We start from the raw sequence: 24,701 nt of genomic DNA on the forward strand, positions 1-24,701 counted from the left end.
TATCACCACCTTAAGAAAGGAACAGTTGAGACTAAACCATGAATCTAGACACAGTAACTGACATGGGTGGATCTGACTCACTGAGTCACATTTCATGGCTTCAGCTATGTAGGTATAATTAACAGTGACTCAAAATGAAATCACTGACAAAGGTTGCTCCTGGACCATCTGAGATAGTCCAAGTACTGACTTGGCTCAAAGGAAATAAAACTGAAAACTCTTGATCTCACCCCAAATAATCATTCTGCACCCTGTCTGAACCTTGGTCTCTTTACCCACCAGCTTACTCAAAACCACCACCCAGGGTGTCCCACCGCTAAGAAATAGACAACAAACAGGCCACCAAACTGGTAGCCAAGAAGGAACCATGAATGACGGGGCACGGTCTCTTTCAGAGCTCTGTGATCTCGACTCATTTGTCATCGATCCCCACAGGGAAAGCAGAGCTGGGGATCTTGCCCTTTCAAATGGGTCCGTTTTCAAAAGATTACTTCACAACCCTAGATAAATTTGCATGGGGGGTCTCCCCACACCCTCTGATACTGGGATGTGGAAAATAAAGGTTAAATGTTCCTCTCGAGTGGGAAGGGCTGGAGATGCCTTGTTGGCGCACTAGTGGTTCCTCCGGTTCTTCGTTTGGGGGGTAGGAAATGCAGTTAGGTAAAAATCGGGTGGAAGAGTTTGGAAAAGATTGTGCACACAACTTCAGGCAGAATTCATGAGAACCAAGGCACAGGAAATTTCCACAAGCTCTTTGTGTCCTGTGGGGAGGAAATTTCTCCGACGCTTCTACCTCTCTCCGGTCCTAATGTAATTGCATCTCTCACTTGCCTTACCCCATCGTCCCACTGGGAGCCCGCAGTGTTCCTCTCGTAGATCTCTTCAGCCTCCAGAAAGGTTAAGTAACCGAAACGTGCAGCCTTGACTTCTTTAACTTTACTCCTTCCTTCTCCCAGGAGCCGTTCACAGAATTAAGTCGCGGAGAGCGCGGGAAAATGACACCACCAGTCGCCAGGCGTGAGGCGCGAGGCACTCGCACGAGGGCGGCCGAGGGTGCGCGAGAGGGCGGGGCGCTCGCCTCCGGCGCTCGGGCCCAGCGCGCGCCGGCCCCGCCTCCGCGCGCGAGCTCCCGGAGCGCGCACGCGCGCTCTCCTGGGCGTCCGCTCCGCGGTAGCTACGGACGGGTAGGGGAGCTGATCCCGGCGGTTTGCTCCGCTCTGTGGAGGAGAGATGGGGAGGCGTTGGGCTGGGGCTGAGGTAGGAAGGAGCCCGCCCCTCGACGCCTCCCTCGACGCTAGCCCCTGAGCCGTGATGCGAGCGTGGGTCCTACTCTCTGCAGTGCTCTGGTACCTCACTGGAGGTGGGGCTCCTCCCGCTCGGTCCTCCCCCCACAGCCTTGTCCCTCTTCCCAGTCCTGTCCCCTCCGCTTCTCCCCGCCCTAACCCCACTGTGAGCCCCGGCTCCTCTTCTACCGAAAAAGTCAGTGGTTTCTTTCTTCCGCAGCTGGAGGTCGGCGTTCTTCGGAACGCACAAGCAAAGGTTTCATTTATGGCAAGCCCGGACACCCAGGTACTAAGGACTCTTCACCCGCAGAGTCTGTCAGAAGAGCGGGGGGAGCAGTGGACCTGCTTAAGGTTCTTCCAGCAGAGGGAAAGGGAGAGAAAGTTCATTGACCATCCACCTGGTGCTTGGCACTCTCGTCCTTTCATCCTTACAGAGACCCTGCTACACCTTAGTGTATCACCTGGCCTGAAGTCGCACAGCTCGTCAGGAGCTAGGATTCAATCCAGATCTTTCTCTGATGCCACCTTTCTTCCAGGCATCTCTACTGCTTTGCAACACGCAAGGCCCACTCAGAGTGATTTCCGGGGCTGCAAGTCCTCTGTTTGGAGTTCCTACACATCCTTTAAGGCTCAGCTCCAATGTTGTTTATCACTATGATAACACTTCCCCACACTCCCCAAGGAAAAATTGGTCCCACAGGCTAACTTGAGATAACTTTGGGATAACTTTGGGCATTTGTCATGTTTGGAAGCTCTCCATGTTTGGAGTCCCTCCCCTTTTCACCACCTGCCAAACCGTGGGACGGTACCTTCTTTGTATGTTCAGGGGCTGGCATTCAGTAGACTTTTTTTTTTTTTTTTAATTTTAAAGGTGTTTTTTTTTTTAATTTATTTATTTTGAGAGAGAGTGAGTGCCAGCAGGGGAGGGGAGTGCAAGCATGGGAGGGAGAGAATCCCAAGCAGGCTCTACCTGCGGGGAGCCAGACCCAGACAGAGCTGGATCCCAGGACTCTGGGATCATGACCTAGGCGGAAACCAAGTAAGCATCTGAGGCTCAGCCCACTGAGCCACCCAAGGGCCCCCCTTTTCTGATCTTTAAATTGATTCCACTAACCCTTCAAAAAATTGATTCAAGTGAGTTCTGAATCTGTACATTAAAATGAACTAATGCATCATGTACATTTTTATAAACAAAACTATATCACAGAAAAAAAATATTTACTATCAATCTAGAGTTTTAAAAACTTGTAAGAAGCAAGAAGGAATTTATATTTGTATTCTAAATGTTATAATGATAGGCTATTTTTTCAAATAGGGAAATCCAAAAAGAATTAGTGTGTCCTTGAGACAAAATGGTAGGACGTGTATTTCTTAATTTTGCTAATAATATGGCTATATGTTATTTTATTTTGTCACAGTGAAATTATATGTAAAATTACATCATCATAGCCCAGTCCTTGTCTGTATGGATTTTAGACGTGCTAAAAAAGAAACAGTGGACCCCACCTACATATGGATTGGGCCTAATGAAAAGCCATTAACAGGTAATTTGTTTGATATCAGTATCTTCTTTTAAAATGATATGGACTTTTTTAAAAAGAAAAGCACTGTCACTTATTGGAATGAACAAATTGAAATTTAATTTTTTTAGTGTTTATTTATTTTTATTATTATTTTTAATGTTTATTTATTTCTGAGACAGAGACAGAGCATGAGTGGGGGAGGGGCAAAGAGAGAGGGAGACACAGAATCCGAAGCAGTCTCCAGGCTCTGAGCTGTCAGCACAGAGCCCAACTCGTGACTCAAACTCACAAACCGTGAGATAATGACCTGAGCTGAAGTCGGTCGCTCAACCGACTGAGCCACCCAGGCGCCCCTAGTGTTTATTTATTTTTGAGAGCCAAAATCAAGTCAGTGGCCCAACCGACTGAGCCACCTAGGTGCCCTGAAATTTATTTATTTTTTTAAATTATTTTTTTTAAGTTTTATTTATTTATTTCAAGAAGACAGAGACAGCGTGAGCAGGGGAGGAGGAGAGAGAGAGGAAGAGAAAGAGAATCCCAAGCAGCCTCTGCACTGTTAGTGCAGAGCCTGACGCAAGGCTCGAACTCACAAAACCGTGAGGCCAACCTGAGCCAAAACCGAAAGCTGGATGCCTGGGCCATGCAGACACTCCTGAAATTTAATTTTAACTGGGGTTTCACTTGCTCCATACTTAGACAAATCATGTTATGTATCTTGCTCTGTGCCTTATTTTCTCTGTATGTAAAAACCAGCATGCAAACCTTTTGTACCTTACTTCTCAGAGAGGTATTAGTTCAAAAGTTTTTATAAAACCTAAAAGTTATCTTTGTAGTATCTGTATTGGAGATGAATATCCAATATATACTTTTTCATGATGTTAGAAGAGTTTTGGAGAATATTAGCATTAATTTCTGTTTTACATGAGGAAATTGTGTAGTACTACAGAGCAGAATAATTTCATTTACTAAGTTACCAGCATAAACCAATTGAAATTAGAGGCCAAGAACCAAGTTAAAGAAAACCATAATATATTTCAAAAGTGTGCTTACCTATGGGGCGCCTGGGTGGTGCAGTCGGTTAAGCGTCCGACTTCAGCCAGGTCACGATCTCGCGGTCCGTGAGTTCGAGCCCCACGTCAGGCTCTGGGCTGATGGCTCGGAGCCTGGAGCCTGTTTCCGATTCTGTGTCTCCCTCTCTCTCTGCCCCTCCCCCCTTCATGCTCTGTCTCTCTCTGTCCCAAAAGTAAATAAAAAACGTTGGAAAAAAAAAAAAATTCAAAAGTGTGCTTACCTCATGTGGCTTTCCACAAGAGTATAACAGAATTAAGATTTCTTTTAATTCTTGAAGTTAAATGTTTAAATAGTCCATTAATTTTTAAATTTTTGTATTTATTTGTAACCCCAAGTTTACTAAATAGTGTCTGAATTGTTATATGTTAAACAACCAAATAATTTACTATTTCTGTTTAGGAAATAATCAAATAAATATAACTAAAACAGGAAAGCTGATGGTGAAAGATTTTCTGGAGGCTTTGTCTGGACTTTACACATGTACTCTTTCTTATAAGACTGTCAGAGCAGAAACCCAAGAAGAAACAATAGTAAAGCAGAGATATGACTTTATGATCTTTGGTAAGACTATGGGCACATTTTAACTTATACATTTAGTTTGGATAAGAATTAAGTGTATGGTCTCTTCATTTAGTGAGAATGACCACACAAACTCTTAAATTGACATCTAGATAGTATGTCCTTAACAATCCTCTTTCAGCCTCCCACTTCCCACCCTCTAGGTATGCAAGTATAATCTACCATATCACAATTTTGCCAAGTAATTTAAAAACTGATGTTAATTCTATAAAAGCAAATTGATGATCCTTTTCACTGGACTGTGCTGAGAGCAGTGACACTTTCTGCATTTTAAGCTATTCCACCATTTTATTTTTTTATACTGTTAACATATCTATCTATCCGGCCATTTCTTCTCTTGTACTGATTAGATAACACATCAGATGAAAACAACCTTTTTTCATTAAAGTTATTAGTTTTATATATTTTTTTAGAACAAACTGATAAAACGTTTTTATTAGATAAATTTCTATGCTGATTTGCAAGATTAATGGGATTTCATATTACATGTTATTTGCAAGTTCTTTGGTAGAAGAAATTAATGGTAAGCACAATTGTTTTTATTCTCATAATTTTTTAAAGCCTATCGGGAACCTGATTACTCATATCAGATGGCTGTACGTTTTACCACAAAGTCTTGTGAAGGAAGATATAATGACCTGCTTTTTAGAGTGCTGAAGAAAATCTTGGATAATTTAATCTCTGATTTGTCATGCCATGTCATAGAACCATCATATAAATGCCATTTTGTTAAAATTCCAAAACACGGCCTCATACATGAGCTATTTATAGCCTTTCAAGGTAAAAAAAAATTTTTAACATTTCTTTAATGTGAGATATCCTACAAATAGTAGGCCCTAAATGTTTGTTATGCACTAAAGCATATTGTTGGTCCTAGCCTGGTTATGGTTTTAAAAATCAATGTTTTAATTATTTACCTTAAACGACAATATATTTTTGCTTACCTCTTTTTAAATTTTTTTAAATAGGCTCCATGCCCAACATGGGGCTTGAACTCACAACCCCAAGATCAAGAGTTGCATGCTCTACTGACTGAGCCAGCCAGGCACCCCTGAGCAGCCAGGCTGCTTATCTTTTAGAAGTCAATATCACTTTATAAATATGGCCTTTAACTATGCAGCTAATATTTAATTTATAAATTCTTATAAAATTTTAAATTGTATTTTTGAGAAGAACTTAATAAAAGAGAAGAACCAAACCAAATTTATTTCCATTCATTTTAAACCCTTGTAGTTACTTTGATTAGCCCCCAGATGGAGTGAAATAATAATGTATAAATTATTCAACTTGTGTATTTTACTTTATCACTAAGATTAGGTAAACACATGTACACATGCATACTAAATTCAGCACTGGAGGCTTTGTTGGAATGTTTGGAACTTTTTAGAATTCTTTTGTGAAGGTATTTTATTTCTCTCCAGTTAATCCTTTTGCACCAGGGTGGAAAGGTGCATGCAATGATTCTGCTGACTGTGAAGATATCACTAATCATAATATCCTCCAGGTAAGAATTTCAATGTAGGGGGAAAGTATTTGAATAGTTAACAAAGCTGTGTAAAAATTGTTGTGAATACTTTATTTTATTAATTTAAAAGTTTCTTCAAAAATCTATTCCTCCATGTTGTGAATATTTATCAATAATAGACATTCTAAGCAGGTAGATTTAAATTATTCTTTTTAAAAATATAAAGTATATTGATTTTTGGCTTTAGTTTTTTAAAATTTTTTTAATGTTTATTTATTATTTTTGAGAGAGAGAAAGAGAACACAAGGGCAGGGACAGAGAGAGAGGGAGACACAGAATCTGAAGCAGGCTCTAGGCTCTGAGCTGTCAGCACAGAGCCCAATGCGGGGCTCAAACTCACAAACTGAGAGATCATGACCTGAGCTTAAGTCAGATGCCTAACCCGCTGAGCCACCCAAGTGCCCCTAGTTTCAGTTTTTACTTACTATTTATTTATTTGTTTGTTTGTTTATTTTTGAGAGAGAGAGAGAAAGACAGAGTGTGAGCAGGGGAGGGGCTGAGAGAGGGAGACACAGAATAGGAAGCAGGCTTCAGGCTCTAAGCTGTCAGCACAGAGCCCAAAGCAGGGCTTGAACTCACAAAGGGTGAGATCATGACCTGAGCGGAAGTCGGACACTTGACTGGCTGAGCCACCAAGGCACTTCCCACCCCCCCCACCCCCCCCACCCCCCCCCCCCCCCCCCCCCCCCGCCACCACCAACCACTGGTTTCAGTTTTTAAAGCAGAGATTGTGAGAGTCTGGGCCATCTCAAGTTGTTTTGTTTGGGAATAATACATCTAGAATAATATGTAGCTCTCCAGGTTAATATTATGTATTTCTTCTATGATAGAAGAATGGACCCCTGGTTTTTGTTTCCCAAATGGCAACTAAGTAGCATCTTGAAGAACAACCCCACAATCATGTAATCCTAGGTTAAACCAGTAGTTCTTCCAAAATTGTATCTATGCTGGTCATTATAGTTGCTTTCCCTCTGCCATTCTCAGAAGCTAAGGACATAGTCTAAAAAAATCCCTTTACTCTCCTGATTTAGTTCCTTGAGCCCTTAATATTGTGCATGGCTTATGGAAAGCACTCAGTTAATATTAATTATTATTAAATTCTGTGCTCAAAAAATAAAATGTACATTATTAGTTTTAATGCTGATTAGAGAACAGTTTTGGTTTCCATTTTGCTTGGCTCTTTGGAATAAGAAATAATGAACTCTCAGTTGTCTACACATGGAATAGACATGCTGCAAATAATTTAAACCTCAATTTAATTTTTCTTAACCATTGCACATATGAATTGACAATAATTGATAAGGTCAAGGCTAGACTAATTTTCGTATTTACACACAACTTTTTAGGAATTCATCTGTTGCATAAAGCATGACATGTTTGTACTATGTTTCATTGCCTCTGATACAGGAGGATAAATTTGGTTCACAGTTTAGTAATTGTACTTCTCTCTGGTATTTTAAAATCTTAGGCAAGAGATCGGATAGAAGAATTTTTCCGGAGCCAAGCATATATTTACTACCACGACTTTAATAAAACTATACCAGCTATGCATTTTGTGGACCACAGTTTTCAAGTAGTACGTATGGATAGCTGTCGTCCAGGCTTTGGAAAAAATGAAGGTCTACACAGTAATTGTGCTAGCTGTTGCGGTAATTATAAAATATAAATATCTAAATATTTAGATTATATAGTCAGAAGAATAGATGAATAATTCCCTTAGGATAATTGAATATAGTGATTCTTTCACAAAAAGTTATATTTAAAGGGAAGTAAAATTCAAAGCCCAGATTTCTAATTATCTTCATGTATATTAATTTTTCCTAATTCATTCTTTTGTATTATGATACATCTCTATAGTATTCTGAGTTAAGCTGCTAGGCTATGAAGGAAAATGACAGAATGGTCCTACCTAGAAAACAGCATTAGCAATAGGAACTTGTAAATGGGGCACTGCAAAAGATACTATAAAATGCTGATTTTAAAGGAAAAAATAGGATTCTGACTTTCTCCTACCTTTCCTCAAATTACAATGTTTCAAACTCATAATCTTTCACAACTTAATTGGCTGAACATTACTCAGTATAACATGGGTATAGAAACAGTGTGATATTGAGGGCAGATTTATATTACTAGTATAAAATACCTCTAACTGAAATTATAATAATCTACTCCATGTTTTTTTCCTCTACAGTGGCTTGTAGTCCTGGGACTTTTAGTCCTGATGTTGATGTTACTTGTCAAAACTGCGTTTCTGTCCGTATTTATGGAGCTAAATCTTGCACATAAACTTCAAACAAAAAATCGTAATATGAAGACTAGAGGTGAAAGTATTGTTACTTGCTTGTGGAGGTGGGGAACATAAGATAATTTGTTCACATCCCAGAGCATCATAGATCCATTAAGTAAGATCAGTAAGACCAGAGCATTGGAAAACATACATTTTAGGAACTTTAAAAAGATAGTTGACATGGCATTTGCAAGAAGGAATTTAATATCTCCAGTGTACAAAGGAAAGTGTTTTAGTGGATGATTTTCAATGAAATATGTTTTGCTGTTTACAAACTGAATTTGTTGCTCTGTACTTAAGGCTATATTAAGATCAAAAAGAGTAGCAAAGTATAATATAATAAAAAACTTTATACCTCCCATATATTAATTTGTTTGAAATCACTCTGATATGATATAAAGGCCTATATTTTACCGTTGTAATTAGAACCAAAAAAGTTATTTATTTTGGTCCCTTTGCTTTTAGTTTTTAAAATAATTAAGACTTTTTAAAAATACAGTTTTAGATTTATAGAATAACTGAGATATTAGAGTTCCACATACCCACTCCAGCTCATGCCATCACCCCTTTCCGGTTTCCTCTATTATTAACCTCCTGCGTTAGTGTGATACATTTGTTACATTAATGAACTAATGTTGATACGTTATTATTAACTATAGTTCATAGTTTACATTAAGGTTCATTCTTTGTATTATACAGTTCTGTGGGGTTTGATGAATGCATAATGCCTTGTGTTTACCATTACAGTTTCATACAGAATAGTTTTCACCACCCTAAAAATCCTGTGTGCTTTACCTATTCATCTCTCCCTCTTGCTCCACAACCCTTGACACCACTGATTTTTTTATTATCTCTATAATTTTGCCTTTGCCCAAATGTCATGTACTTGGAATTATATAGTGTTCAGACTTTTCAGGCTTGCTTCTTTCACTTAGTAATATGCATTTAAGATTCCTCCATGTCTCTTTGTGACTTGATAGATCATTTTTTATTGCTGAGTAATATCCCATTGTATGGATTTATAAAGGACATCTTGGTTGCTTCTAGTTTTGGGTGATTATGAATAAAGCTGCTATAAACATTTGTGTGCATGTTTTGTGTGGACATAAGTTTTCAACTCAATTGCATAAATACCTAGAAGTGTGATTGCTGTGCTGTATGGTAAGAATATGTTTAGTTTTGTAAGAAACTGACAAATAATCTCCCAAATTGGTTTACCATTTTTGTGTTCTCACCAGCAATTAATGTGTTCTTCTTGCTTCTCATCCTCACCAGCTTTTGGTATTTTCAGTTTTTTGGATTTTGGACATTCTGAAGTATATAGTGGTATTTCATTGTTGTTTTAATTTGAAATTTTCTAATGACATCTGATGCTGAGCATCTTTTCATATAATTATTTGTGTATCTTCTTTGATTAGATCTTCTTTGTCCAGATCTTTGTTCATTTTTTTTGTTGGATCGTTTTATTCTCTTATTGCTGAGTTCTAAGAGTTCTTTGTATATTTTAGCTACAAGTTCCTTACATGTTTTGAACATATTTTCTCCCATTCTTTCCCTTCATTCTTTTAACAGTGTCTTTCATTAAGCAGAAGTTTTTAATTTTAGTAAAGTCCAACTTAGCAGTTTTCTTTCATGGATCATGCTTTTAGCATCATACCCCAAAACTCTTCACCAAACCCAAAGTCATCTAGATTTTTTCCGTTATATTCTAGAAAGTATATAGTTTCATGTTTTGCATTTAGGTCTAAAATTAATTAATTTTGTGAAGAGGATAAGTTTTGTGTCCAGATTTATTTATTTTTATTTATTTGCATATGGATGTCCAGTTCCAGCATCATTGGTTGAAAACACTATCCTTCCTCCATTGAATTACCTTTGCTCCTTTGCCAATGATCGCTTGACTACATTTGTGTGGGTCTGTGTCTGGGTTCTCTATTCTGCTCCATTTTTTGATTTGCCTATCCTTTCATCAATACCATGTTTCTTGATTGCTGTATAGTACATCTTAAATTTGGTTAGTATCAGTCCTCTGACTTTGTTCTTCTTTAGTATTGTGTTATTCTGGATCTTTGGCTTTCCATATAAACTTTAGAATGAGTTTGTTGAAAACCCCCAGATGACTTGCTGGGCGTTTGGTTGGAATTGCATTAAATCCATAGGCTGACTAGGGGGAAATTGACATCTTAAAAATACTGAGTCTTCCTATCCAGGATCATGTGATAGCTCTCTATTTAGTTAGGTCTTCTTTGATTTATTTAATCAGAGTTTTGTAGTTCTCCTCACATAGATCCTGTACATACTTTCTTAGATTTCTATGTCTAAATATTTAAAGTTTTTGGTGCAAAACTTTTTTATTTCAAATTCCAGATGTTCATTGCTGGTATTTAGGAAGGCAATTGGCTTTTGTATATTAACTTTATATCCTGTGATCTTACTGTAATTACTTATAAATTCCAAGACGTTTTTTGTTGATTCTTTGGGATTTTCTACATAAACATTCATGTTATCTGTGAACAAAGACAGTTTGGTTTCTTCATTACCAATCAGTATATCTTTCATTTCTTGTCTTATTGCATTAACTAGAACTTCCAGTATGATATTGAATAGGAGTGTTAAGAGGGGACATCCTTGCCTTGTTCCAGATCTTAGAGAGAAAGCATCCAGTTTCTCACCAGTAAGTATGATGTTAGCTATAGTTTTTTTTAGTAGATGTTCTTTATGAAGTTGAGGAATTTCTACTCCATTCCTAGTTTCCTGAGAGTTTTTTTTTTTTTATCATGAATGGGTATTAGATTTTACCAAATGCTTTTTCTGTATTTACTGATGTGATAATATGATTTTTTCTTCTTTAGCTTGTTAATGAGATGGATTACATTAATTGATTTTCAAATGTTGAACCATCCTAGTATATTTAGAATAAATCCCTTTGGGTCATGGTATATAACCATTTTTATACGTTGTTGGGTTTGATTTGCTAATATCCTGTTGAGGATTCTTGCTTTTATTTTTATGAGATGTTGGTCTGTAGTTTTCCTTTCTTGTAATATCATTATATGATTTTAATAATAGTATTGTTTAGTATCAGTATTAACATTGTAGACATGTGAGCCAGTCAGGATCCTCTTAGGAGTCAAAAAACACAAAGTAATTTGAACAGGAAAAGTTTAATATAAAGAAGTACTACTATAACAGAAGATTAGAATAGCAAGGAATTGGCTAGTAAGATATAAAAATAACACTAAGAATATAGGAATAGCAGATATAAAGAGCAGCTACTGCCACTAGGACTGAGATGGAGTCTCCAAGAAAGAGCTACCATCTCCCAGAGCAGACATCCAGACCTTATTGAAGAGGGCACAACCATGGGTCACCGAATAGCAGATGTCACCGATGCTGGAAATTCACTCTCTGTAACTTTCCAGAGATCCACCCTCTAGGGTGCCAAGGAAAAACTGTTCATGGGGAAATTTCTCAGTCTACAAAATCACACAAGGAGGAGAGGTTGTTGGCAAAGCTGCTGGCCACCATGCACTGTGGCATATGGACACTGGAAATATTACACATACTACAGGAGCCTGACAAGGCAATAATCCAGAACCAGAAAGAAAGTTCCTTTCCTCCTGCAGTGTCACTCCAACATCATCTTCTGACAAAATTTAACACTGTGCCAGCTGGTGAAGGAAAACATTTACAAGGCCCAGATCCATTTTCACAAAGCAGACAAAAAGGATATATTTGGAGTTGAGAGGCAATAAATAATAACTGGCATGATGCAACCCTTTAGCTAGTCAGCTTCCATATGCACCTTTGATTAATTTTTTTAATGTTTATTTATTTTTGAGAGACAGCATGAGTGGGAGAGGGCAGAGAGAGAGAGGGAGACCCAGAATATGAAGCAGGCATCAGGCTCTGAGCTGTCAGCACAGAGCCTAACACAGGGCTCAAACTCATGAGCCGTGAGATCACGACCTGAGCCGAAGTCAGACGCTCAACCGACTGAGCCACCCAGGCACCCCTCCATATGCACCTTTGTACACATGTTTGAACTCTTGTGCATTGACAATTTATATTTCTACCTGAGGAGATACAGCTATCCATCCTACAAGTATCCACCATTTCCTAAAAACAGAGACACATAGTCCCAGTAGTCATTGTTTTTATTCCTAGCTATATTAATTATTCCTCAAATTCATTCACAGAACCATTCAGTTTCCTAAGAACTAAATTGTAAAATTAACTTCCAACAACTTGAATATAAACTAAAAATCATAAAAAGTGAGAAAATGGGTAGCAAATTAAAATAAATATATGGGGGGGGGGGCACCTGGGTGGCTCAGTCAGTTAGGCATCCAACTCTTGATTTCAGCTTAGGTCATGATCTCAGGGTCATCAGATCAAGCCCCACATCAGGCTTCAGGCTTCATGCTGGGTGTGGGGGCTGCTTAGGATTCTCTCTCTCTGCCCATCACCCACTCATTCTCTCTCTCTTTCTCTCTCTCTCTCTCAAAATAAACTTAAAATTTTTTAAATGAATAAATAAACATATGGGGGCACTGGGTGGCTCAGTCAGTTGAGCATCAGATTCTTGATTTTAGCAGGTCATGATCCCAAGTTCATGGAGCTGGGCATGAAGCCTGCTTGAGATTCTCTCTTTCCTTCTGCCCCTCCCCCACTTGTGCATGCAATAAATAAATGAATAAATAAATAAAATAAAACAAAATAAACATATGAATATAGCAAGCAAATAGAAAATATGCAAAGCTACTTGGTTTCTATAATTGGTCCTGAGGTTGTAATTGATACCCATGTATTCCTTCTTCAACTACTCATTCCTTATTTTTTTTGCCCTCAGCCAGACAGTTGCTCTGGTTCTTTATCTGGTAGAATAACCAAAACCTTCATTCCCAAGGGGTATGGGTCCTCATATTCTGCCCTTTTTTATTGTTGTTGTTGCTATGTAGTTTTCCATTAACTTTTATTATTAGGCAAGGATGAACTAAGAGACACCCCAGAAAATCTCCTGGGTTCCAGAAACACTCCTTCTTGCCAACATTTTGTAGCAACACAGTTATCCCTTAGTAATCAGGATCATCACTCCATCCAGTAGGTTAATACCCCACCTCCCTTTTTTCTGGCCATAGCATATGGAGCTTAAATGTCCAGGTGGCAGTCTAATCTTCCAATTCAGGCAAGAGCCATTGTTTCCTGGTGGAAGCATCCCACATTTGAGGGCAAAGATCTCCAAACCAGTAGAGCTCAAAGTTGCCAGTATAGGAAGCAAAAATTCTGCAAGTGGGTTATTATGTATAATTTCCCACTCCTATTTGCACCTCTGATTTCTGAACTATTCTGGCTATGAGGGAGACAGCACTATATATTGGTCTCTGATTCAAAGCATATACTGCATCCTGTGAAACAGAACCCCTTCATTTCAGGGTATTGTCTCCCAAAAGACACTGTAACTGAGATTTTTGTAAGCCATTTTTCTTTCAGTTGCTTCTGAGTGATGGGGCATGTGGTAAGATCATTTAATTCCATGGTTATGAGCCCACTGCTTCACTTCTTTTGCTTTGAAGTGAGTTCCTTGATCAGACACAATGCTGTGTGGAATGTCATGATGGTAGATAAGGCATCCTATGAGTCCACTGGTGCTGGCAGAAGCATTATGAGCACAGAAGGCAAATCCACACCCAGAATTTGTGTCTATTCCAGTAAGGTCAAATCTCTGCCGTTTGGACAGCTTTACTCTGTCAGCATTAACACATATTAATGAATATAATGTTGCCCTGAGATAGACTACTGCATTATTCTTTTTTATTTACAATAGCATTGTCCCATTTTTAAACAGAATTTTATAAAAGTGAGAAACAGAATATGAACATTTTAATGATTGAATTCTAAGGGGAAACTTCTGCCCCCTCAAGAATTAAATGTCTCCTTGAAAACAGAACTATCACCGGGACCATCCTAGAGAGATAGATGCCTAGGGAATTCAAAGGGAAAAGCTCCATCTGCTCCCAAATGATAGCTGACACATGTATAGCACTGTGTACCAGGTACTATTCTAAATGTTTTTGACGTATTTATTCAGTAGTCCTCATGCTCATAATAGTAGGTACATACTCATTATTCACATTTTATAGAGAGCAAACAGAGGGACATAATTGTTAAGTAATTTGCCCAAAGTCACACAGCTAGTAAGTGGTAGAGTTGGCATTGGAAGTCTCCAGCATCTAGGCTCTTAATAATTAGCTGTTCCATTTTTCATAGGAAGTTTTAGCTTAACAGGTAATAACTATTCCTAACATTTTATATGAGCTCTTCATATAAAAGTTTAATAAAAGTGCCCATTACGTAAATAAGATATAAACAAAATACAAATTTTAACCAACCCCAGTGAGGGAAAACTAACAGTACAGGTTAAAGGGATAACTAGCAATGGTGCTGAGTACATAAGATTGCCACCTGCTGCTTTCTGATGATGTGAGTCGTGACTTCACTTTCCTTCCCCTGCTCTTTAGATAATCTCACAGAATGTAGGCCCTGCTCTTAAATTTGTGAATTTTTTTCCTAAGCCCAGAAACTATTTTCTCCTTTTACATATTGTTTTTCATCCTCCAGTGTCCTTTTACACTTTAGATTGTTGACATATTGCATCTTAACTGTGTTCACCTTTGGCAAGCTTTCCTTACCCCACAGCCCGTGCATGTGATAAATGTTTCTCAGGGCCCTTCTTGCCTTCCACGTTCAGTTTCATAAGCTTGTCAGTCCCTCGGAAGGAAGAATGTCAGTAGATAAATTGACAGATTAGTATGATTACCTTTAGCTCTATGAATAGAATAGTTTTAGTCAAAAACAAAACTTGATCTCAAGAAAAATAATTTTTAAGTTACAATAATGGGTAAAAACACAAGATTGCCAGGTTTGTGCAGGTGTCAGTGACCTAGAGTAGAAATTATTTTCTTACCATAGCAGGCTTATCATTTCACCAGTAACCCATTTCTCAGAATTGAAAATTAAGTAGCCAAGAAAGAACAAATTGTAGCTGTTAGGAAGTAATATAAATTCAGACAGCTATGGCACAATAATGATTTATGTAGGTCTGAAGCTCCTGAGGTTGCAGAAACATGATTGGTGCCAAAGTATCGTTCCAGAGTGTCAGCGTTTATTATGAAGACTGCTAGAAATTTGAGGCAGTGTTTGGATAAACAGATACTATGCTATCACTTTGGATCATCCCAGGGTAACACATTGATCATCTGGTATCTGAATCCAGAAACAAATAGACAGCAATGAAGGTGTTTGGAAAACAAAAAAGATAAGGAAACAGGAAGCAAAAAAGAGAAAGAAGTGGTTTAAACCACCAACCACTGATTAGAAAAAGTTGCACAACAACTCAGAGGGTAGAGGAAGTACACTTCAGTCCAAATTTTAGCTTGAAGTCCATTTCTTGCAGACATAGATCACACAGCTTTTGACTGAACAGGCTCCTGGGCCCTCCATCATTTCTGTGGAAGTTTTCTAGAATGCGGCTCACATAGAAGGAAGTCAGCCAAATTTTAAAATGCAGAAGAAGACTAAATTGAGGATAAAGATGCGTGCGTGTGCCTCTCTCTTGTTTCCTTCTGACCCAGCTCTCTTAGAGTCTAATATTCAATGGTCTTTATTTTTTTTTAATATATGAAAGTAATTGTCAAATGGGTTTCCATACAACACCCAGTGCTCAGCCCAAAATTCAATGGTCTTTAAAGCATCTCCCAAAATATGTCTCCCAAAGGGTGCCTGCGTGGCTCAGTTGGTTAAGTGTCTGACTCTGGATCTTGGCTGAGGTCTCTATCTCAGGATCATGAGTTCAGACCCCACACTGGGCTCCATGCTGGGTGTGGAGCTTACTTTTAAAAAAATAAATAAATAAAGAGGATCCTCTGTAATAATAATTCTCTTCCTTTTCTTGGAGTTTTACCACCAAAGTGTAGACTCCTAAACAATATAGTTTCCCAATTTTTGAACATTATGTAGAGAGAATCATATTAAATATATTCTTTTATGCCTTGATTCTTTCTAAAGGTTAATTTCATGTATCATTAGTTCATTTATATCCATTGCTGTATAGTATTCCATTACATAGGTATACAGTAATCCCTCCCCCGCTTATCTGTGAAGGATACATTCCTGTGAGGGATACATTGTAGATAGTACCAAACATATCCATTAGGATTTTCTCTTTTAAAAAGTTCTATAGAAGACTTTTATCTATTTTTCTGTTGGGTCATCTTTTTTAATTGATTTATACAAGCTCCCTATACTGGATACTTTGCTTTGTAAGTTACATATGTTTTAAATATCTTCTCCCACTCTACTGTTTGTGTTTTCGCCTCTTTATGATACCTTTTGATGAATGCAAGTTTTTAATGTTAATATAAGTATAATTTTACCTTTCACATTTAGATCTAAAATCCACCTGGAATTAATTCTTACATATGCTGTGTGGTAGGGATCAAATTTCATTTTTTATCCATGTGGTTACTCAATTGTCCTGGCACAATTTATTGAAAAGTCTAGCCTTTCCCCACTAATCTGCAGTGATACTTCTCTCATATATGAAGTGTCCATTTACACATGAGAATCTATATCTGAGCAGTCTCTTTTGTTTTTCTATTTGTCTATCCCTGCTCTAATGCTGCACTAAAATATTATAGTTTTTATAATCCATCTTGACAATCTGGTAGAGCAGATTTTTTCACCTCATTCTTCAAGAGTATCATAGCTATTTTTGCCCTTTTGCACTTCTGTATAAATTTCAGAATCAGCTTAAGTTATACACACACACAAAACTGTTGAAATTTTGTTAGAATTTTATTGTATCCAGAAATTAATTTGGGAAGAATTGACATTTTCACAGTACTGTTTCTTGTAATCATTCTTCAACATAGTATCTCTTCTTTTAATTAAGTCTTCTCAGGTCTCTCAATAAGATTGTATAACTTAATGTGTTAGAACGTTTCCAGACCTTTTGTTAGATAGATTCCTAGGTATTTCATATTTTGGGTGCTATTACAATGAGTATTTTCCAAATTTCATTTTCTGTTGATGTATATAAGAATATGATTGGTTTAAATGTATATTGATTTTAGCAAATTGCTAAATTATCTTATTCACTTTAACAATTTATCTGTAGACTCTTTTGGGTTTTCTATAAACACATTAGATCACCTGCAAGTAATGTTATTTTCTTTTTTTAATCCTTATATATATTTGTTTGTTTTTGTTTTTGTTTTTTTACCTACACCTTCTATACAGTGTCAGACACAATGATAGTAGGCATCCTTATTTTGTTTCTCATCTCAGAAAGAAAGCTTATAACATTTCACCATTAAGTATGATATTTACTGCTGATGTTTTATAATATGGTTATCAGATTAAAGAAATTCCCTTCTATTCCTAGTTTTCTAGGAATTTTTATCATGAATGGAAATTGAATTTTATCAAGTACATTTTCTGTATCTATTATGATGATCATGTTATTTTTTTTCTTAAACTGTTAATGTCATGAATTACATAAATTAATTTTTCAATGTTAAACCAACCTTGAAATCCTAGATAAATCTAACTTTGTCCTAATGTATTATCTTTTCTTCATTGCTGGATTTGGTTTGCTAATATATTTTCTTATTTTTTCATGTAAGTTCATGGGTAAAACTGGCCAGCATTTTTCTTTCTCCTGTTCTTGTTAGATTTTACTAGCATTATAAATGAGTTAGAAAGTGCTTCCTCTTTTTCTGTTTCCTGGAAGAGTTTGTATAAGATTGGAATTATTTATTCTAGAATGCTTAATTGAATTTACTGGAGAAACCATTAGGCTTGGAATTTTCTTTGTGGGAAGATATTTTACTACTATAATATGCTTTGTGATTATAGGATTTTTCATATTTTCTGTTTCTTCTTGGTTTAGTATTAGCGAATTATACTCTTCTAGGATAGTGCCCATTTCATCTAAAATCTCAAATTTATTGGTATAACATTGTTCCTTATATTCTCTTTTTAATGCCTATAATAACATCTGTAGGACTGTCCACTTTATGTGCTCACTTTTTTTCTTTTTTCATTCTTGTCAGGGGAATGTCTACTTTATTAGTCATTTCAAAGATCTGATGTCTGTCTTTATTGAACCTTTTTATTATTTGTTTCCTATTTTATCAACTTGTGCCCTGTCTTTATTTTCTTTCCTTTTATTTGTTTGGACTTATTTTGCCAGCTTTTTTCCCTAGCTTCTTGATATAGATACTTAACTCTGAATTTTTTTCTTTTGGTCTTTCTTCTTTTCTAACATGAATAATTAAGATGATACATTATTGTTCCTCTAAAAACTGGCTTTAGCTTAATCACACAAGTTTGATATGTATATTTTTCTTATTGTTAAACAAAAAAAAAAATTCTAGTTTTCACTAGGATATCTCCTTTGCTTGACTCATGGGTTATTTACACATATGTGCTTTACTTCCCTAAAATTTGGTGATATTTGGTAATGTTTTCTTAGATTTCCAGGTTGATTGTATAGGGGGCAGGGAAGATGCTATGTATGATGTCAATCTTTTGAAATATGTTGAAACTTATTTTATGGCTCGACATATGGACAATGTTGATAAATATTTCAGGCATATATTCTACAGCTGTTAAGTACAGCTTTCTAAATATGTCCATTAGGTTAAGTTTGCTGATTGGGTTCAAAACGTCTATATTCTGACTGATACTTTTAGCTGCTTATTCTGTTAATTACTAAGGGGACTGTGTTATTTTCACTATGGTTGTATATTTGACTATTTTGTCTTCTGATCTGTCAATATTTGTCCTCTGTATTTTGAGGCTATATTATTATTACATAACAATTCAAAATTGTTATATCTTCCTGGTAAATTGAAACTTTTATCATTCTTAAGTGACATTCTTTGCCACCAATAATTCTTTATGCCTTAAATTTATGTTGTCTAATGTTAATATAGCCACACCAATTTCCTTTTGGTTAGTATTTACATATCCAATATATTTCTATCCTTTTATTTTCAATATTTTATGTCCTTATGTCTTAGATATGTCTCATAAGCAGTGAATAGATAAACTTATCCATTCTGACAATATTTGCATTTTTACTGGTTCGCTTAGCCCATGTATATTCAATGTAGTTTCTAATACATTTGGATTTCATTCCATATTTTCCTTTGGGTTTTTTATTTGTTTCATCTGTTCTAGGTTTCTCTTTCACTCATTTTTTGTATTTTTTTCCCAAACTGGTTTGTTTCTATTTTGTTAATGATTACCTTAAAAATTATAGCATGTATACTGAATGATCAAAGTCCAAATGAGGCAATACCTTTTCTTTCTTCCCAGATAAAATATAACCCTTAGAACACTTTAAATTCAATATATTATTATATTAATTTATTGTTACTTAACCCCAAAAGACACTATTAATATTGTTTTATTATTTTTATATACAATTATTGCTCATTTAGATTTAACAATATATTTACTAGTTTTTGTTATTATTGTGCTTCATTACTTCTTTTATCTCAGACTTTTCTTCTGGGATCCTCTTCTCTTTGGCAAGAATTTACTTTAATGAGAACTTACTGGTGGAAAACTCTCCCAATTTTTGTCAAAAAAATAACTTTATTTACCTTTGTTCTTAAATGATAGTTTTGCTAAGTATAAAATTTTAGGTTGGCAATTATTTCAACACGCAGAGGATATAATTTCATCATCAAATGACTTCCCTTAAAGTAAGTTTTAGTTAAACTGTAACTCCTTTGAAGGTAAGCTATCTTTTTCTCTGGTTGCTCTTAACATTTTGCTGTTGTTCTGCAATTTTACTATGACTTGTCTAGATGTGGAGTTCTTTTTATGGATCTTGCTGTTATGCATTGAGCTTCTTGAATCTGTGGCTTAGTATCTTTCATTAGCTCTGCAAAATTCTCAACCATCATCTCTTCAAATATTGTCATCTTCTTAATCTCATTTTCCCCTTCTTTTGGAACTCTGATTGAACATATTTAATACCTTTCATGCTATCCTCCATGGCTATTGACCTCACTCCATATTTTCCATCTTTTGTCTCTCTATATTTTGAGCATTTTTCTCTGGTTTCAATTTCACTGTCTCCTCAGGTATGTCCAATATATTCTTTTACCTGTTCATTAAATCTTTACCAAAGGATCAAATTTTTCATTTCTAAAAGTTATATTTGGTCCTTTTACAAATATGACAGGTGAATTTTTATAGTTTCTTCTTGCTATTGATTTTTCAAGCTCATTTTAAAATTTCTTTAAATGTAATAAGTATGTTTATAAACTAGTCTAGTAATTCCAATAAGGATATATTTCTGTGCCTCTTTTTGCTTTTGTTTCTGCTTATTCTTGTGTCATTTCCTTGTGTGCTTTGATATTGTTTGTTGTGAATAACTCATTGTCCTTAAAAAATTATTTGTAGAAATGAAGATGATGTCTTCCTGAAAGATGTGTGTTTAATTCTGACTAGCATCTAGACACACAACCAATCCTGGACACTCACAAACTAACTTTGCAATTTGAGATTCTCTGAAACACCCAGATGATGTAAATCTAGGCTAAGTTATCTGAAAACACAAACCTATGCCACATTTCAGAACTTTTTTCCTTTCTTTTTTTCTTTAACCCCTTAACCCAATACCAAGAGTCTTCCCTGCAGGTGAGGCAAGAATTATGGGTTTCCTGATGATTCAGTCTTACCTCAATGATGTAGCCCTTTGAGATTCCAGTTAATATGGGAAAGATCTCCTTTAATTAGATTCCCTACCTTGGGTGGGTCCTTGGCCTTGATTTCTAGACTCATCAGTCTACAAGGCTGGCCAAAGCAAAGCCCTAGCTTGCCTGGATTTGTAAATCCCCTTCATATGAGGAAAAATTACATTAGTGTTCTAATACTTCACTTATCTCCCTGGGTCTCCTTTTTAATTATTTTGGCTTGAGTTTCTTATCAGTTTCTTGTCAACAATTAGATGCTTTTTATGAATGTTTTTAAATTGTCTTATCCAACATTTTAAATTGTTTTCTGTGGGAGAGCTGGAGCAAACAATCTAGCTTACTATTTACCAGAAACACGTTTGGTATCACCATTCTTAAATGTTTTTCATATGTAATATCTACAAGTTTTTACTACCTTGCCCAATTTCAGCCTCTCTCTGTCTTGCCTGTGCTTCCCTGTCTCTCCATTCTCTCTCCTTTCAATGTCCCTCTCTAACATCTCAGGAGCAAAATCAATAAATTCCTCATTTTGTTTCCTACAAAGTAGTTTTCCCCTTTACCCAAGACATCCAACTCCATAGGATCGTATTTGTACCCAGGTGGCTTAACTAACATTTCTCCAAAAGGGTTTCCTTCCCTACAAGGGTAGGTGCACTATGTTTGGAAGTCTCTAACTCAGCCTGGAGAGATACAGGAAGTATCAGAAGGGAGTAGTACTGAAGCGAAGAGTTACGAAGAGTAAGTAAGAGTTAGTGGAGTCTCCCACATCTCTCCAAGCTCAAATAACGACTATTGCAACTGCCCCCATTTCAAAGTCATCTCTATCACCAGTTTTAACTGCTAGAATAGGAAATTCCTTTTGCAGACATATGCAGTTGATGTATTGAACTTCATATGGGAATCAGAAATGTGAGTTGAAGGAAATCAGCAGATGAAATATGAACCTCAAGCTTCTGGGTTAGTTCAATCTGACCCAGTAGACACCTACCCCCTTGCTGAGACTGTGAGAGGACAGAAAAAAATTCTTGGGGCACCTGGGTGGCTCAGTGAGTTGAGTCCAACTTTGGCTCAAGTTGTGATCTCATGGTTCGTGAGTTCGAGCCCCACATCAGGCTCTGTGCTGACAGGTCAGAGCCTGGAGTCTGCTTTGGATTCTATGTCTCCCTCTCTCTCTGCTCCTCCCCAACTCATGTTCTCCCCTCTCTCTCTCAAAAATAAATATACATTTTAAAAAACAAAAAAAATTATTACTGACAACTGGTAATTCTGAGGTTGAGCCAGCCTTATAAAATTTGGGTATGTCTCCCAAACTTCTTCCAACTCAAAGGCACTTCTGAAAAAAACAATTGTTTACTGAGCCCTAGCAAAAATTTAAAGACTTAAAGTTAGATTTAAACTCTGTTTTCCAGAAACTTTTACATTAGTGAAAGAGTGTACTAATAATTTCAGTATAAAATGATGAATGCCATAATAGAAATACATTCAATGTGTTATGGGTCATACAGAACTATCCAAATTCTTTGGGTAAGTAGGATGACTACTAAGGAAGGAATATTTGAACTGTAGTGTAAAGGGTAGATAAGGTGCAGAAAGGTAATCTACACAGAGGGAGAGTGAAACCTGTATTTTAAAATGTTTATTTATTTTGAGAGAGAAAAAAAGGGGGCAGAGGGGCAGAGAAAGAAAGAGAATCCCAAGCAGGCTCCACACTCTGTGCAGAGCCTGATTTGGGGCTTGATCTCATGAGGGTGAGATCAAGACCTGAGCCGAAATCAAGAGTTGGATGCTTAACTGACTGAGCCACCCACGCGCCCCAGGAAACCTGTATTTTAAAAAACTTATCATTGTAGGGGCGCTTGGCTGGTGCAGTCAGAAGAGCATGTGACTCTTGATCTAGGGGTCATGAGTTTAAGCCCCACATTGGGCATAGAAATTACTCAAATAAAAACTTTTTTAAAAATCTTTAAATTTTTTTTTTAACGTTTTATTTTTGAGACAGAGAGAGAGCATGAACAGCGGAGGGGCAGAGAGAGAGGGAGACACAGAATCCGAAACAGGCTCCAGGCTCTGAGCTGTCAGCACAGAGCCCGACACGGGGCTCGAACTCACAGACCGTGAGATCATGACCTGAGCTGAAGTCGGATGCTTAACTGACCGAGCCACCCAGGCACCCCTAAAAAATCTTTAAAAAATTAAAAAATAGCATGTGATTGTACAAGTAGATGGCACATTTAAATAAAAGGCCAATAGTTTAGTGTGGCTGGAATCAGAATTTAAGGAAGAGGAAAGGGGAAAATGTTGGAGGTAAGAGGGGACCACCCTGTCACCTTTTATTAAACACTTTAATAGGTATCTTTAATTTTTTTATAATATTCTTCCTACTTTGTATTTCTTGTTCAATATTCATCCGTAGTACTGGGAAGTCAATAAATACTATCTAAAGTTAATAAATCAAGAACAAGTATAAGAATATCATTTTTAGTTGTAATAGTAACAAACAAAAACTAAAACAGTGGCTGTCTCAAGAAAGTGGGACTAGGTTTATAAGGTAAAAGAATTTGAGAAGAAATTTTTATTTAACTTTTTTGTATTCTTCTGTTTGTTCAAGTATGTTCATGTGTATATATTATGTTTTTAAAATAAAAATTTTTATTGTAGTTAAAAAAAATACCTAAAGTGGAGTTAAAAAAAAAAAAACAAACAAACTTAAAGTGCCCAGATCTTAAATGTATAGCTTAATAATGTCTACACAGGTAAACATCCACATAAACACTATCCCAATCAAGATATAAAATATTTCCAATGCCTCAGAAGATTCCTTCATGCCCCTTCCTATCCAATACTGCTCCCACTATTTGGACTTCTACCACCATCATCCAGTTTTCACTTCATTTACATGGAATTATACACTATGTACTTAAAAAAAAAAAAAAAAACTTTTTTCTTTTAATTTTTTTTTTAATGTTTATTTATTTTTGAGACAGAGAGAGGCAGAGCATGAACAGGGGAGGGTCAGAGAGAGGGAGACACAGAATCTGAAACAGGCTCCAGGCTCTGAGCTGTCAGCACAGAGCCCGATGTGGGGCTCGAACTCAAGGACCGTGAAATCAGGATCTGAGCCGAAGTTGGCCGCTTAACCGACTGAGCCACCCAGGTGCCCCAACTTTTTTTTTTTATTGATGTATAATACAGTGAAATATACTGATCTTAAATGTTAGCTCAATGAATCTTTATATATTTCCAGCACCCCAGGAGATTCCCTCATGCCTCTTTCCAGTTAAGACTATTCCCACTAAGATAACCACTATTTTGAGTTCAACAACCATTGATTAAGCATTCCCTGCTCTTGAGCCTCATATAAATGGAATCATACAGTATTGTGGTGGCCATGGAGGATGCCACTCAGATTTTTCTTTAGGAGAACCTGCTTCAAGAAGCAGAGTTGACTAACAACCTCTAGCTGCTGCCCTATAGATCTACCTCCTGAGATCAAGTTCCCCTGGGCTGCTTCCAGCCAAAGGCTGAGCATGGTAGGGATACTAGAGCCTGGCCATTTCTGCCTGATGGGGGCTCCTCCAGTAGACAACCTTTGATGAAGTCAACTTGACTGAGACTCTCAAAACTGCCCTGCATTCTGAGACTCTTCCTACTCGATTC

At 36.8% G+C, this 24,701-nt stretch overlaps 1 protein-coding gene across 2 annotated transcripts; it reads left to right on the plus strand.

Moving 5' to 3' along the window:
• Positions 1 to 1,138: 1,138 nt before the first annotated feature.
• On the plus strand, positions 1,139 to 8,629 carry ZPBP2 (zona pellucida binding protein 2). 2 transcript variants are annotated; one of them, XM_007085790.3, is made up of 8 exons: positions 1,139 to 1,360; positions 1,504 to 1,569; positions 2,702 to 2,827; positions 4,277 to 4,438; positions 5,018 to 5,236; positions 5,878 to 5,960; positions 7,450 to 7,630; positions 8,173 to 8,629. In XM_007085790.3, the coding sequence occupies exons 1-8, from the start codon at positions 1,312 to 1,314 to the stop codon at positions 8,265 to 8,267; spliced, it is 981 nt and encodes a 326-aa protein (XP_007085852.1). In that variant the 5' UTR covers positions 1,139 to 1,311; the 3' UTR covers positions 8,268 to 8,629. The 2 variants fall into 2 exon arrangements, with proteins under 2 accessions (XP_007085852.1, XP_015394649.1); XM_015539163.2 differs by having other exon boundaries at positions 1,139 to 1,346.
• Positions 8,630 to 24,701: the final 16,072 nt, after the last annotated feature.

This window comes from Panthera tigris, chromosome E1 (genome assembly GCF_018350195.1).
Source record: "Panthera tigris isolate Pti1 chromosome E1, P.tigris_Pti1_mat1.1, whole genome shotgun sequence".
NCBI classification, from domain to species: Eukaryota; Metazoa; Chordata; class Mammalia; order Carnivora; family Felidae; genus Panthera; species Panthera tigris.